At 36.8% G+C, this 16,477-nt stretch overlaps 1 protein-coding gene across 2 annotated transcripts in view; it reads right to left on the reverse strand.

Annotated features, from left to right (window-relative positions):
• The window catches only part of LOC131438427 (semaphorin-2A), a 250,567-nt gene that overhangs the window by 75,186 nt on the left and 158,904 nt on the right, over positions 1-16,477 (reverse strand). For both annotated transcript variants that reach the window (XM_058608443.1, XM_058608442.1), the window contains exon 3: positions 14,150-14,237. In XM_058608443.1, the coding sequence (XP_058464426.1) occupies positions 14,150-14,237 (88 nt within the window). The remainder of the gene's footprint in view (positions 1-14,149; positions 14,238-16,477) is intronic.

Consider the following 16,477-nt stretch of genomic DNA (forward strand, 5'->3'; position numbering starts at 1 on the left):
ATTCCTTTTTATATTTTCCAATATGGAATTTATCATAACAGTGTGTTGCATAAAAGTGGGTTCGTATAACGCAATGTTTTATACTATCTAAGTATCCAAAGGAAAAGGGAACAAGAACATGTAAATATTTCGAGAATAAGACATTCGCAATAAGAAATGCTTTACGAGTCTAACAATTGAAATGCAATTAATCTAACACATGCTGAATGCATTTTGAAAAAAAAAATGGTGGGTGCTGAAACATGTAAGTTTTTGCAATTAAATTCATCACAACGATTCTTAGAATTTTTAAATTTTGCTTTCCCGAGCCGTAATTGGTTTTTAAAATTAATGTGAAAATGTTTACTGTTTCGTTCCACGGGTGTGATTTTGAAGTAAAATTCACAAAGAATCGGAAAAGGCAATTCAAAATTTTAAAACTTTAGCCGAAATAACTAAAATTTGAAAAAGTTTCAAGTGAATTTCATAAACCTTCTCATCATGTTTTGTTTTGCCTGCGCGCTACTGTTTCGTATAGTGGCGTTATATCGTGAGCAAAAATTACATATAAAACCTTTTTTAATCCACCTAGTGGTGTAATGATGCCTTTCTCATATTACTTATATTTTAAAAAATATCACTAGAAGATTCTGTGAAGATATTTTTCGTTTCAATCTTGAATATAAAAAGAAACATTCTTTGGGTATAAACTAACAACATTTTCAATTTGTAAACAGTTATGTCAAGTTCATAAGAATTTTCCTTTATTTTGCATCGTCACACTAAATGATTATAGACACTTTACCCTATAGTTCTAGAACCGAACGTCGGACCCGCATGAAATTAAACAGCAACCTATGAGACTATAGGAACTTTTATTTGAACCTGTTTGTGAAAATCGATTCAATCATCTCTGAGAAAATTAAGTGTTTAGATTTTTTGACCACAATTTTCGGTACTTCTGGAACCTGAAACCTGAAACCAGTATAGCCAAAGTCGATTTGTTTAGTAAGTTACTAACATAACAAAAAAATTGAATCAGTTTCAAGCCAAATCTAGAAGAATTTTACCCTATTTTGCATCGTCGCTTAGATGTGTGCAATTTTAAACAAACTTTAACCTTTGAAGATTTTTTATTTATAGAATAGGAAAGCATCGTTATCATGATTTTGTAATAACACTAACAAGTAGGTACAAATTAAATAAAAATTAAAAAAATTACATTTTTTGCACGAAAAAATATAAACTGTGGCAACCCTTCACACTATACGAAATTGAACAAAGCACGCTGTGAACGGTGCATAGCATACTAGAATTGCATCATCATTGAACGACAATTTAAATGCCCTATAATTTCGGAACCGGCAGTCGGATCTGGATGAAATTGCACAGTATATTTAAAGACAATGAGAGCTTCAATTTGAATCATTATTCGAGAAAATCGGTTTAACCATTGCTGAGAAATCGAAGTGAGTTCCATTTTTAGAGATTTTTTTCACCATTTTCGGTACTTTTGGAAGCGGAAACCGGAGACTAGTAGTCCCAAAAAAGTTTTCTATATTCTCAAACTAACAAAGTCTGCTAACTAGATGAATTGAGAAGTGATTTTCATAAAAATGTGCACCTGACTTCGCCATCGCTTGTGAAAAAATACTCATGAAATTGAAATTTTTTCCTAATCGCACTGTAATATCGGAACCGAAAGTCGGATCTGGATACACTTTTCAGGGACTTTTTAAAGAATTTTAAGACCTTTTATTTGCTTCTTAGTTTTTGAAAATCGGTTAAGAAATTTCCGAGAGAATGGAGTGCGCATTTTTTAATAAATTTGCACATATTTTCTTGTAATTACGGAGCCGGAAGTCGGATAAAAATGAAACTCATGAAATTTATATGGGACCATAAACAAGGATGGCTTTTATCGTATCAAAGAACGCTCACCAACAACTCTTCACACGATTGAATCAGTGCCATCAAAGAGAGACGGCTATCATCGCAGCAACAAAAACCCGGCATGGCTCATTTAACATAGAATAGACACCAGTGCGAGAGCGAATTTCGCTCGATGACATTTCTGGGAATCAAAGGTTAGCACGCTGCTGTGGGGATCCTCTCTGAAGCAACAAACGGTCGCTTATTCTCGTTTTGCGATCCGATTCCATACAGGCAGTTGATAATTGCGATAGAATCATTTTACTATTGCCGCTTATTCTAACTATGTGCATATAACCTTTGTATAAGTTGTGTATATGAAAATGTATGTGAATGCTCCACACAAGGGTTTTGAAATATTGCAACCTAGTATGAGAATCATCAAGTTGAAACATCGATTCGATTTTCTGCGATAATTGTCAGCTTGCGATTCTCTCTTGGGAAATTCCACACATCAACGATCATTAACAGACTGTAATTTTTTAAGGGCGTGAAATACTCAGAGTATGAAGTGAAGCGAAGAAATGTAGCAAAATTCTCTCACGGTTCACGCATTGAGAGACTCGTGTTCTTGTAGCATCTTCTACCGGATTGAAAATGTTATATACAATATAGACAGCAATATAGCAGTTTCTCTAAAATTTTCGGCAATCACCAATACTGACCGTAAGACTTTTCATTTGAATCTAAGTTTGTAAAAGACACACACACACATACACACAGAGACATTTTGTGATCTCAACGAACTGAGAACTCAGTTCAAAAGTCGGTTTTCACAGTGATTGCATAACCTTTCTATATGAGAAAGGCAAAAATGTATACGTTTATGAAAAATATATTTATTTGGTACACTTTCGTTGACCAGTTAGTTACTATTACAGTCACTATTTGGCAATGGTAAAGATACCGAAAATACTAGAATGTTTTCTTATTTTCAATCGCTGTTTAGAAGGAGAATCTATGCGTGCTATTAAACTTCGGTTGCAGCGGGTAAGATGTTCGGTTGCCGGCACACCACTGCAACTTTTGACAGAAATCAGATAGCGTCATTCCGACAAATATCATGTGTGTGTAATAGCAGCACGTTTTTTTGTGCCGAATACCAAAGCTAACGGACGCGCGTACTTTTTGCTGCGCACAAAACAAATTTTGATTGCGTGAAAATGAACTCAAGAGTTTATTCTGCCTTTTTTCATCTATTTCGTGATCCAACCAATTTTCGCAACCAAAGTTTTTGTTCGCCTCATATTAATCAATTATTAATACTAGTGGTTCATAGCTCTACCCGAATAAAAAAGATTGTAGAAAAACAATACGATTTGCTGTTACAAATCCTTCCACAATTTTGCTTTTACCATTGAAAAATATTTTAATGTATTGTTATACACTATTCAATTAATTGTGAACATGCTTTTTACAATAGAATGTATAGGTTGTTAAGTATCGTAACAATTCAAATCATAAAATTTTCTCATACATGTTTTCATGGAAAACAATCAAATGTACAGTTTGCATATTGTTTATTTATGTTTATTTATTTCGTCAAGCAAATGTAGACTACATATAAATTGAATTGTTTGAAACACCACGGGTACAATAAATTCAATTGTGGAATCGTAGAAACAATACATTGAATGGTTGGAAATGAAAACTATCTTGTCAAGATACAATAAAATGTATTGTAACCAATAGATCTAAATGTGAATCAGTTGTTTATGATGTAAAATCAATGGTTTATTTTAGTATAGTAATCAATAACAATAAAGTTTGAATAAGGATACCCGTAAAAAAATAAACCATTGATTTTACAGCATACACAATTGATTCACAGTTAGATATATGGGTTACAATGCATTTTATTGTATCTTGACAAGATTTTTTTTCATCTCCAACGATTCAATATATTGTTCCTACGATTCTACAATTGAATTTATTGTACACGTGGCGTTTCAAACAATATGCAAACTGTACATTTTATTGTTTTCCCAGAAAACATGTATGAGAAATCTTTATGATTTGAATTGTTACGATACTTAACAACCTATACATTCTATTGTAAAAAGCATTTTCACAATTGATTGAATAGTGTATAACAATACATTAAAATATTTTTCAATGGTCAAAGCAAAATTGTGGCAGCTTTTGTAACAACAAATCGTATTGTTTTTCTACAATATTTTTTATTCGGGTATATTCAAATTGTGTCATATTTACAAATCCATTACGAATCAATAAGGGTCTCATTTTTACAAGCCAACAAAATGTATGATAAGTCCACTGCGCTCATTCACTGAACATATTCCTGCTTTCTATGTGTCGGTTTTGCCTGTTATGCTTTGTGCGACGATTCGTTCAACTCAATCGGTTAAAATTTGGCACGTGTTTTTGGGACTACGGTTCACCTTAAAAACAGATAAAAATAAGGGAATTTACGGGTTTTTGGTTACACAGTAATCCTTTTATAATTTGAACAGCTACAGCACTGATGAACAGAAGGCGAAAGTTCAAGAAATTAGGAAAAATAAACAACATTGCAAATGAAATAAAACCTAGTAGTGAAACTGTACGGGAAACTATATTGACGATACTGTTTTGTAATATATACCTAATGAATGACTAATTGATTAGCAATTTGAACCAACATTTATTTTACTACACTGAGTATTTTTACTTGAAGTGCTTGTAATAATGAAACGATATGCATTTCTACAACAAAAATGTCATAAAGTTCGAATAAAAAACCCTTGAATAACAGTAAAAGCTGACATTTTGATAAATAAATTCAGCAGTTCACAGAAAAAAAAACCCACAGTTTAAGGGTCAGTATTGAATGGGTTATTTTTCCCCAGCACTGGGTTACAATATTATAGTATTAATTAAAAGTTTCGCAAAAAGTTGCCAACGTACCACTGAACCGAACTAAAGTGGCGCTAACGTATGGAACGGAAACAGTTGACACATCTGGATCACATCACTGGAAATATGTTTACTCAATTAAAACCCATCTACAGCAAACCGATTCCGCTCGAACCTCGTAAAACTACACTTGGAGTTGATTAACCCATTCGGCTACCACAGATCGGCAGTAATACAGAGCACTCGAAAAGCGAGCACCAGACAATTAAATTTAATGCAATCAATTGTCAGGGGGTAAAACATTACAGCTTGGTACGTGATGCACTTGAAATTTCGTATCATTTTCGCTTCCCGGTTTATTTCCGCCGATGCGCTCATCCAGTTGGCCGGTAAAGTACAGTAGCTGGTAGTTTGCCGGAGAAGTGGTACGTGTTCTCCGGACGTCTGGACTCGGGAACCGTTCCGGGCAACGGCACAAATAAAGAAAATTTATAGCAATGAAACAGCAACAATTACAATCATTTGCGCGCCGCTGCTTTGCCATGGAAGAGATCTGGGAAGAGGATACCGATGACGCAAAGTTCTCCTCGTCGGAATACCAGCGTGCTAGCGTTGGAGTGCGCATTCCACTTCCTCGAATGTACGTACATACTACCGTATACTGCTCTGAAGTGGTCATAAATTTTCCTTCGGGACGCCTTCTGCCACTTTGTGTGTCCCGGCCGAAATGTGTTTATGCCTCGTTCTCACGTGCGGCTGCTGAAAACTATGCAACTTTACTTTGTACATTTTTGATGGCACACTGCAGTTGGTCAGTTTAATTAGGATAGAGCCGAGCGAAATCGTTCCGCGGCACACAAACTCGGTTGCGTTAAAATAGACAAGTTTAGTTTCGCTGGCAGCACCGCGAAAGATCACTCAGCAAATGGTGGGTTAAAGTTCTCGAACTATAATTAAAGTCGATCGTGTCGAGCGGTATCTAATCATACCAAGCATTGAAGGGAGAAAGTCAGACAAAGCCGAGTTTATGCTCACGTTAATCGAATAAAAAAAACTTTAATTGAAAATGTGCTCTTAATTTCTACGCCACTTGCGAATGTCCAGATGTTGATAAAGAGGCAGACGTGAAAGCGTTGAGCTTCTGCCGACAAGCTACCGGTCAAATTTTGTAAAACATGAGTAGACGAATGAAAGAAAAAAAAATACGGTCATCATCATGATGAACCGGGTTGATAGTGTTGAACCGGAACTGTCGAGCAAAATAAAAAAAAAACTTTTTTTCATTTGATTAAATTTCCGTCTATATTTTCCTCGGTTGAAATTTGTCTGTCCCGTGTCGGAGCTGGAACCGGGTGAAGCTGCCAGTCTATATAAAACTCGGGAACGGAGGGATTTTTCGATTAGCTCAGCATGTTTTTCTAGTCAGAGTGAAAAATTCATTAGCTGCGTGTGGCGAAAATTCAATTTTTCGCCCTCTCTATTAGCACCAGTTTGCTTGAATGATTCAAGCAAAAACGCGTTCCGAATTTAGAATCAAGAGCTTTTCGAACGAGCAAAATCTGGCCATCTTAGCAGATCGTAAACTTTCTGACCAAATCACACACTTAGCGTCACTTCTGAATCACGACTGAATCAGGAGCTTGAGCTTTCGGAATTATTGATGCCGATAACTTTAATTGGGTTCAATGTTGATGAAATGTGCTGTTAAATTTTCTTGCTCTATTCTGAGATAATTTTTCAAAAAGCTCTATTCGGAAATAGTCGAGATGAAAGGTTTGTTCGCCATATGCCTATGGATATGCCCAGCATGAAACGAACTGCTGTCATTTGAAATTCAGTGCCGTGATCTGAATGAAATACCACAAAAAATATTTTAGAAAGTATTTTCAGATAGGCCATAAACAATTGATTTCTTAGCACCGAGGATGGCTTTTATCGTATCAAAGAACGCTCACTAGCAACTCTTCACACGATTTAATCAGTGCCATCAAAGAGATGCCATCAAGATCATGGCTCATTTAACATAGAATAGACACCAGTGCGAGAACGAATCTCTCTCGATGACATTTCTGAGAATCAAATGTTAGCACGCTGCTGTGGTGGGGATCCTCTCTGAAGCAACAAACGGTCGCTTATTCTCGTTTCGCGATCCGATTCCATACAGGCAGTTGATAATTGCGATAGAATCATTTTTCTATTGCCGGTTATTCTAACTATGTGCATATAACCTTTGTATAAGTTGTGTCTATGAAAATGGCTGTGAATGCTCCACACAAGGGTTTTGAAATATTACAATCTAGTATGAGAATCATCAAGTCGAATCATAAATTCGATTTTCTGTGATAGTTGTCAGCTTGCGATTCTCTCTTGGTAAATTCCACACAGCACCAATCATTATCAGACTGTAATTTTTTTAAGGGCCGTGAAATACTCAGAGCATGAAGTGAAGCGAAGAAATGTAGAAAATTTCTCTCGCGGTTCATGCATTGAGAGACTCGAGTTCTTGTAGCATCTTCTACCGGATTGAAAATGTTGTATACAATATAGATAAATATCTATATGTTGTATACAATATAGATAAATTTTCGGCAATCACCAATACTGCTTAGTACCAACTTTAAACTTAACCAACTTCCCAATCCAGCTAGTGGAATAATGATGCCATTCGATTTGTCGTCAATCTGAGAAATAGATGCAAGTTCCTGTTCACAATTTTATTACCAATTATGTTCGGTATTGCCGGAACTGGAGCCTAGAGCGGGTATAGTAAGTTTATATGGTCATAAATTAACTAACAACTTACCACACTCACTGGAAGTTGAAACCGAAAAAATGTAATAACCAACTATCGAAGGTCTAAGTTTTTGTAAGAAAGGACTTTCATGAACATAAACGCAAATGAAATGATGCAATTATTGAAAATTTAGTTTGAAATTTCGACCGCTCGTCACCCTATAATATCGAAATTGGAAGTCGAATCAGAATAAAATTTAACAGTCACCTATGAGATTATGGCATCTTTCATTTGATTTTAAGCATGTGAAAAATCGGTCCAGCTATCTATGAGACAACTTAGTGTGTTCTATTATGCAGTTTTTGAGCAACTCCTGGAATCGGGAACAGTGAATCGGTATAGCCAAAAAGAGTTTATTTGATCTATCAGAGTACGGGAAAAAATATTTACTGACTTTAAGAAATTCGCTCCTTTTTACATGGCCACTTATTTAAAGCATTGTGGACAGTTTTGCACTCATCTCCATATGATTCCGGAACCGCGAATAAATCGGAAGAAACATTTAGGAGTTTTTTTGGTTTGTGCAAAAAAGCACATTTTTTGTTTCAACTTTTTTTTGTGTTTCGACTTCGGCTCGTCAGTGCTTTAAGCAGTTTAAATTGAAAAAGCACTGACGAGCCGAAGGCGAAACGCAAAGAAAGTTGAATTGGAATAAAGTTAATTTCTTAAAACTTTTCATTTGAATCTAAGCTTGGAAAATTAGTGCAGTCATCTATGAGAGAATAAAGTGTACATTTTTTCATTTATTTTGCACATTATGACTTCGTTTTTTCTGGAAGTCAGATCGTACACGTGTGCTGGAATTTCCATTTGACTCTAGTATTTTGAAAATCGGTGCTGACATCTACGAAAAAGTTGCTTTAATCCACCTAGTGGTGTAACGCTACCTTGCTCATATTATTCATTTACTCCTATATATTACAGCAGAAATTCCCCAAAACACTACAATTTATAAAAGTTTACATAAGAATTTTGAAAATTTCCATAATCATAATACTACTAAATTCATATACTACATTTGAATTTAAGGTAGTGAACATCTATTCAATCATATGTAAGAAAATAAATTGAGCTCCATTTCAGCACATTCGATTACTATTGCCGGTAGTTCTGAAACCGAAAACAGAATATCGGCACCGAATGTCACTGTTCATTCAATTATAACCTATTATGACCTACAAAATTTTTCGCGATTCTTAAGGACGGTTTGAATTTTGGAAATAAAATGTATCGAAATCAGACTTGGATGAAGTTCATTTATGGGACTATCAATGAAAATACTATGACTATGAAATTCATTTATGGGATTATCAATCCTTTATTTGGTTATATACTATCATGATCCGCAAACTAGATAAGTTTACTAGCCAATTTGAAGAATTGGTAACTAATGGAAAAACTTGTTTTTATTAACATTGCTCATATCAATCATACTATCATATATAATTCTGTGATAATCTTCAACATATGTTTTGTTCGATACGTGAAGGAATAACCGGAATCGCTTTGTTTGGCCGTCTACTGATAATGATTACCGATTGGAGCAGCTTTGATATCGATTTAGATTTTTTTTTACGAATTTTGTTTCTCCCCTTCAAGTGATGGTATAAAATTTTAAACACACTTCACACCGGATAAAATTCAGGAATTCCATATGAGACCACAGGACTTTTCATTTGAATCTAGATTTGTAAAAATCGGTCAAACTTTCGCTGAGATAAGTGAATAAGATCCATTTGGAGAAAAATTACCCCTATTTCCGGTGCCTCCGGAATCGGAAACCGGCAACCATGATAGCCGGAATTAGTTTTTTTGGCCGTCTACTGATAATGACTATCAAATGGAATAGTTTTGGGGCCAGTTTAGAAAATTATTCCGTGTTTTTTCCACCAATTAAGTGATGGCAGAAAATTTTTTACGCACGTTTCCTTATAATTCCGAAAACGAAAATCGGATCCAAATAAATGTTTTATATATAATCATAAGGCCTTTAATCTATATCTAAGTTTGTAAAAATTGGTCACGCCATCTTTGAGAAAAAATAATACACATGTTTTCATTGTTTTGGCACATTTTACCCCATACCTCCAGAACCGGAACTTCCGGAATCAAGAACATAGATCCGGTATACTCAAAATCAATGTATTTGGTCATCAACTAACTAAATATGCCAAATTCAAGAACTCTGATTGAATTTTCCGTGCCATGTATAAAAACACGTCGCTGATAATTTAATTTTTATACCTATTAATCTGTGATTCCTGAACCGGAAGTCGTACTCAGATGAAATTTAGTAGGATTTTATGGTTGGAGTTACCATATTCACAGATTTTTCTGTAAAACCACAGATTTTTTGCCTATTTTTCCGCACAGATTCTGTGTCACAGAACACAGATTTTATGAATATGCACAGGTTTCTACAGATTTTTATTATTATTTCATAAAAATGGCAGATTTTCCAAAAGTTTTTCACAGATTTTCACCGATTATGAACGAAAATATGCAACACAGATGGTACACAGATTTTGCAAGTTGAAACACAGATTTTTAAATGGCAACTCTGATTGTAAGACCTTTCATTTTAACCTACGCTTGTGAAAATTGGATGAGCGGTCTTTGAGAAAATCGGTTGCACGTTTTTAGTTCATTTTGTACATTTTACTCCGTAACTCCCGAACCGGAAGTCGGATCCAGAGGTATATGAGATTCGGCCCTGTGGGCCTTGGTTTAAAAGTCGTCATAATCTTTCTATATGAGAAAAGCAAACATATTTTTAAATTGACATTGTTACACTAGGCACCCCACATCTGAAACGTGGGGTTGGGATGGAATGAAAATTGAAATACTTCTATGACATCTTAAGACCATTGATTTGGTGCATATCATCCTGTAATTCCGTAACCGGACGTTGAATTCGAATGAAATTAAGAAACTTTGTAAGGAACCATTAGACCCTCCATTTGAATCTAAGTTTGTGAGAATCGATTAGAACATCTCCGAGAAAAGTTAGAGACAATATTTTCATAGTTTTGGTGCATTATTTTTACATTTTCGTTGCATATTACCTTGTAATTCCGGAACCGTAAGTCGGACCCAAATGAAATTCATTCACTTTGTATGGGATCATAAGCCCTTTGTTTTGATCTAAGTTTGTGGAAAACGGCTTAGCCATTTTTGAGAAAAGTGAGAGAAATTATTTTCAAATATTTGTTGCATTTAACCCTGTAATTGGAACCGGAAGTTTAATCTAAATGAAATTTGTATCTAAACTTGTGAAAATCGTTTCATCTATCTCAGAGAAATGTGAGTGACCTTATTTTAACAGTTTTGTTGTACATCACCCTGTCATTTTAGAACCGTAAGTAGGTTTCAAATATAAAAAGGAACTTTCTATGAGGCTACAAGAACTTTCATTTGATAAGTGATACACTCATCAACATACAGACAATTTGCGTACTCGACGAATTGAGTCGAATAGTATATGACACTCGATCCTCAGGGGCCTCGGTTCAAAATTCGGTTTTCACAGTGATTGCATAACCTTTCTATATGAAAAAGGTAGAAATTCAGGTTGGACAAGAAAAAGTTTCGGTTGGAAAAACTTATTTTCGTTAAATAACCTTGGGGCACCTTGCAATGTATGGACGTTAGGTAGGGAACATAGTCGCCTAACCTGTGACAAAATTTGATCGAAATCTAAAATGTTTTTTTTTGTAAAGCAATTTTAAAGTAAATTTTTTTCAGTGTAAGAATCCGGATTTTTTCAGTATTTTTATACGAACTGACAATAACATTTGAACAAAAAATGGTTAAACAAGTTTGGCCCTTATTGAAAAGATAGTGTAGATCAATTTTGAAAAAAAAAAACAAACTATGCAAAGTATTTTTTTTGTGTCAAAGTTTACATGTCCAGAAAGTTTCATTCAAAGGAGTCGTTCTTATTTATTTCGGAATCAAAGATGTCAGTTTCTAGTCAAATACTGAGTGGCATCCGATTTCATCTACTTCAACAACTAGTGGCCGAGTGAACGGAAAAGAGACCAAATATTATCCTCAATCGTGATGAATCATTCCCCAAAATCAACTGTGAGAATTTTCGGTCACTGAGTACACTTCCGGGAAGAAAATCCCAATCACTGCCGCAGTCGCATCCGAAAGAGAAGAAAAATAACATCAATAGATGGGCAGCAAAATGGAACTGAATCAATTTATTTCTGCCAATTGGGGTGTGTAAACATAAAGATAAAAACCCCGAAAAGCAGAAGCACAAAGACTTTTCACGACCCAGCAATCACTGGTTAAGGATGACAGTGAAGTCGAATTCGATCGGGTGCTGCCGGATGGACGAAGGCGACGGGGCTGATTTTTGGCAAACAAAATTTTTCCTCTCTCGTGAAAGAAAGTGGGCCCATTTTTTTCTTCAAAGTATTAGAAAAAAAGACGGGAACTCCCAACAGAGAAAAAAAGATCCATTTGAGTGAATTAAAATATGTTTTACACTCGATTAGTTTCTGAATACATAAAATTCCCATCCCATTCGTTCCGGAAGGGGAACCCGGCAGAACCATGTTTGCTTAAGGTACCGAAAGGGGAACGCAAACGCAAACAGGCTGCCGACCTAAGAAGAAGCAAAAGAAGAAGCAGGAAAACTCATGTTCACAAATCGGAAAATAGCAATAAATTCCATGTTTTGACTTTTGCTTTCACCCCGCTGTTCCGTGTCCATTTCATCGCATCGGAGGCCTTCAACTCGAGCAAACAAATAATTGAATTTTCCGCTATTTTCACAAATAAATTTTGCCATCACGGAACGGAAGCAGCAAAACGGAGCCGTGTCCGCCGGCTAAGGCCCATCCGTTCGCTGTCAATTGATTTGTTAGCGTTAAGGAATCGGCTCACGCCATTCCATCGGGACCCATGTCAAAACGCCCGGTCCGAAAAAAGGAGTTACTTTATCTAATCGACTCGTTAAAAGTCAATATGTGTGTATAGATATATTTGTGTGCGCCTGTGCGTTCCCTCCAACTGTGCTGAGTAGGGCAAATCATTTGCATCATTTATTTCACAGTGAGTGACTTTTCGTTCAAGCAAAATGGACAGCTGTTTGATTGGAGGATTGGTTTTCACTAAAAGCCGGGAATTAGCGGTCCCGCTAGGAGATGGATGGTCTGAGCCTTTCCGAGGGACCGAATCGGACCGGAAGGAAGTGCCCGATTTCTCAAGATGATAAATCTGGCAAAGTTAATTGGCGGCTACGTAGTTTGCATTGTCGATCGGCAGGGGGAAATGTACGCAACGAAGCGCGTAATGGCGCGGTCTTTGGCTGGGGCTAAGCAGAGTGACACGAACGGTATCCTGCTGTCGGTTTGGTTGGGGTCGGATGCCTAGAAGTGAAATGCCATCCAGTACGACGTTGCGAACGAAATCATTATTGTCAGTTGATTGCCCACTCGTAGCTTCGGGATTTTGTTAGAGTGATATTGAAATTTATCGATTCAAAATCTTGAGATTTTCTTCTTGAACTATTTCTGTTTTGTTGACATTACAAGTTTGACAGCTAGTGTAGTATTGTGTGCAGAACATTGTTTGTTTCCACCTTCCACCGGTTGTTGTTTATTTGCTTGAACTTCCATAAACTGTCACACCGGTCGGTAAAGGATATATTCCGTCCAAAATTTTAATTAAATTTCATCCTCCAGCACGACGTTTCCCTTTCCCATCACCGACAAACCTTGCTTTTGAATCATGGCTTATGAACTGCTACCACAACTACAGTCTTCTTGGCTTAATATAGAGAAACTACAACCAAGCGCGGTATTCTCGTTGCTCCTGCCACCTGCTCGTAACACGCCAGCAGTGGCAACAGGAGAAAGACAAACTGTGCTCTAGGATTATTTAAATCTGATTTCATATTACTTGCTAATTATTCAGTACAACACACACACACACACACACGACGTACGTCTATCGGGGCGAGGCGGGATAAAGTGATCCTCTGTACTAAAAAATCCATGTTTAGCCAGAAGTTACATACTAATGGAGTACCTTGTTTCAACGGTATAAATTATAATCAGTTCATGTTTATTTTGCCATTTGAAGAACTCTACTGTTTTTTTTTTTCAAAGAAACTGGCCCATTTCACCCGACCTACCCCGACGACAATACAGAAACCGAGTGGCCACCCATTCTCCGTAATGAGACACGACGAACCGACAAAAGCTGCTGCGAAGCATTATGAGACAGAAAATGTACATGTGCCAAACAACTAGGAACACACAGGAAAGACACCGGGACAGGGTTGAGGAGGTGTGTACATTTGTCGTCTCCTTCTCCTACCGACTCTACTTATCACTACAACAAAGCGGATTAATTATTTTATGTAATTAAAATTTTTACAATCCTTTTCAATTCAGGATAACTTTGGGCGCACCGCCTGTCGACACTGAGACTAAATTCACATGTGTACTGCAGTAGATGGCAAAAATATCAACAGCGACTGTTGATGGGTGGGTGCGGGGAGTCAGGGGTTTCTCCTACTCTCGAGCAAGAACAAATATTGGTGGTGTTCATTTCCGAAGCGTTACTTACATCGCTCCCACGTAGAGAGAGTCCCGTTCCTCGTCCAGGTAAAACGTTCGATAGTAGAACTTCCCGCACTGGAACTCCCGCACATGATCTGAAACGAGAGAAGAAATCAGGTTTGGTTTAAAGTAGAATTTTGTTAATTGTTCGGATCAAAAGATTTTCGGATGAAGGATTATTTTCTGAATATATACTCAAACACAAAGAGGTATGAATTTTACCTGCCACGTAATTCCAGAGCAAATTAAATCGATGGTTACCGGTTTCAATTCACCTAGTGGTGTAATGTCGCCTTTCTCATATCGCTCATATTCTCATGTAAGACTGTGATATTATTGAAAAGTTTGTTCGAGCTTCAACTATCATAATCTGCTAATCGAAACTATTTGAAATTTAAGCTCGATTCCTTCTGTGATTCCGAATCATAAAGTCGGATGCAGTTAAAATTCAACTGACCAGTTTGAGCAAATCGGTCCGCCATCCCTGAGAAATTTGGAATTTTCCTATCACTAATTTATAACATTTATAACTAATTTATAAAAATTTTTACATTTTTTACATCGCCGTACTTTGAAACGGTTTGAAATTATAAACACTTGTCCCTCTGAATTTTGGAATACGGAATCCAGATAAAAGGTTGTATCCAAATAAAAATTAGAAAATATAAAGACAGAACGAACTTATGCCGTTCGATTCAGTTCGACGAACTGAGCAAATGTATGTGTGTATGTGACAAATAATGCCACTCACTTTTCTCAAAGATGGCTGAACTAATTTTCACAAACTTATATTCAACGAATGAAAAGTCTTATGGTTCCATACCCCGATATTGAATTTAATCTTTATCCTTCTTCCGGTTCCGGGTACACGGTAAAATATGCAAATTTAAGAGAAAATCCACACTCAATTTTTTCGAAAATTTCTCAACCGATTTTTTCAAACCGATATGCAAATAAAGGTCTTGAAATTCTTCAAAAAGTGCCCGAAAAGTTTATCCGGATCCGACTTCCGGTTTCGTTATTACAGGGCGATAAGTGAAATATTTTCAATTTAATTAGAATTTTTCCTCAGGTGATGGCGAAACGAGGTAAGAGCCAAGTCCTGGCCCTACATTCCTTTTGTGGAATTTGCCCTTCCTATTCCAACAGATTTTGCAGCCGATTCTTACCGTCCAGAGTCATTGCATGGCTAGTAAGGAGTGTATCGAAAATAAGCTATCCACATACATTTGTGTTGTACGCATGTATTAGTAATGGTTTTTTATGCTCAGATCACAGCATGCTGTGCGTTTGGCTGTAAGCTTTCGTTTGTTTACTTGTTTGTGCGGTTGAAATTCTGCATTTTCAAAATGCCGCGTATTGAAAAGGAAGCGAAAATTAAGGTTCTGGACACATGGCTAAATGAGAAGGGTATTACTATGCGAAAATTAGCGAAGCGGTTTGGAATTCATTATGCCAGTGGTAAAACCATTATTAATAAGTTTGGGGAACACTATTCTTTGGATGAGCTACCAGGAAGAGGCAGACAACCCGGTTCTTCCCACCCGAAACTGGACCAGAAAGTGGTATCTCTAATCATGAAAAACAAATCAATGTCAATACGCGATTTGGCCAAAAAAGCAGGAACGAGTGTCGGAGTGGTCCAGCGTATCAAGAGGCGAAATCACCAGAAGACCTAAAAGAAGCAGAAAATCTCGAAACAAAGTGTTGAACAGAAGAAGCGAGCAGCAACAAGGACCCGGAAATTGTATTCGCGTCTTTTGCAGTGTCCGGATGAATGCGTTTTAATGGACGATGAGACTTATGTAAAGAAGGACTCAAAACCCCTTCCAGGTCCATGATACTTTACTGTCGTCGTTGGGGAGGATGTGAGCGATTCGGACGGGTCGATTCAAGTGGAGAAATTCGGTCGAAAGGTACTGGTATGGCAAGCAATATGTTCCTGTGGTTTGAAGTCAACCATTTTTTGCCACCGATCCAGAAGAGATTACTGCCTTTGTATGAGAAGCATAGTACACCTCCACTATTTTGGCCGGATTTAGCGTCTATTCACTATGCTAAAACCACTCTCAATTGGCTTGCGGAAAAGGGTAAAAATTTCGTTAAAAATATTAATCCACCAAATTGCCCTCAGCTTCGACCCATCGAACGTTATTGGGCAATCGTGAAGAGGGTCTTCAAGAAGACTGATAAGGCATTTGGGAACATGCAGGAATTTAAAAAAAATTGGGATCAAGCGTCCAAAAAATGCGATGCAACACTTGTCCGAAACTTGATGAAGAGCGTTCCATCAAAAGTTCGAAAATTTCGGAAGGAATAACTTAAATTTAATCCG

Source organism: Malaya genurostris, chromosome 3, assembly GCF_030247185.1.
Source record: "Malaya genurostris strain Urasoe2022 chromosome 3, Malgen_1.1, whole genome shotgun sequence".
Taxonomy (NCBI): Eukaryota; Metazoa; Arthropoda; class Insecta; order Diptera; family Culicidae; genus Malaya; species Malaya genurostris.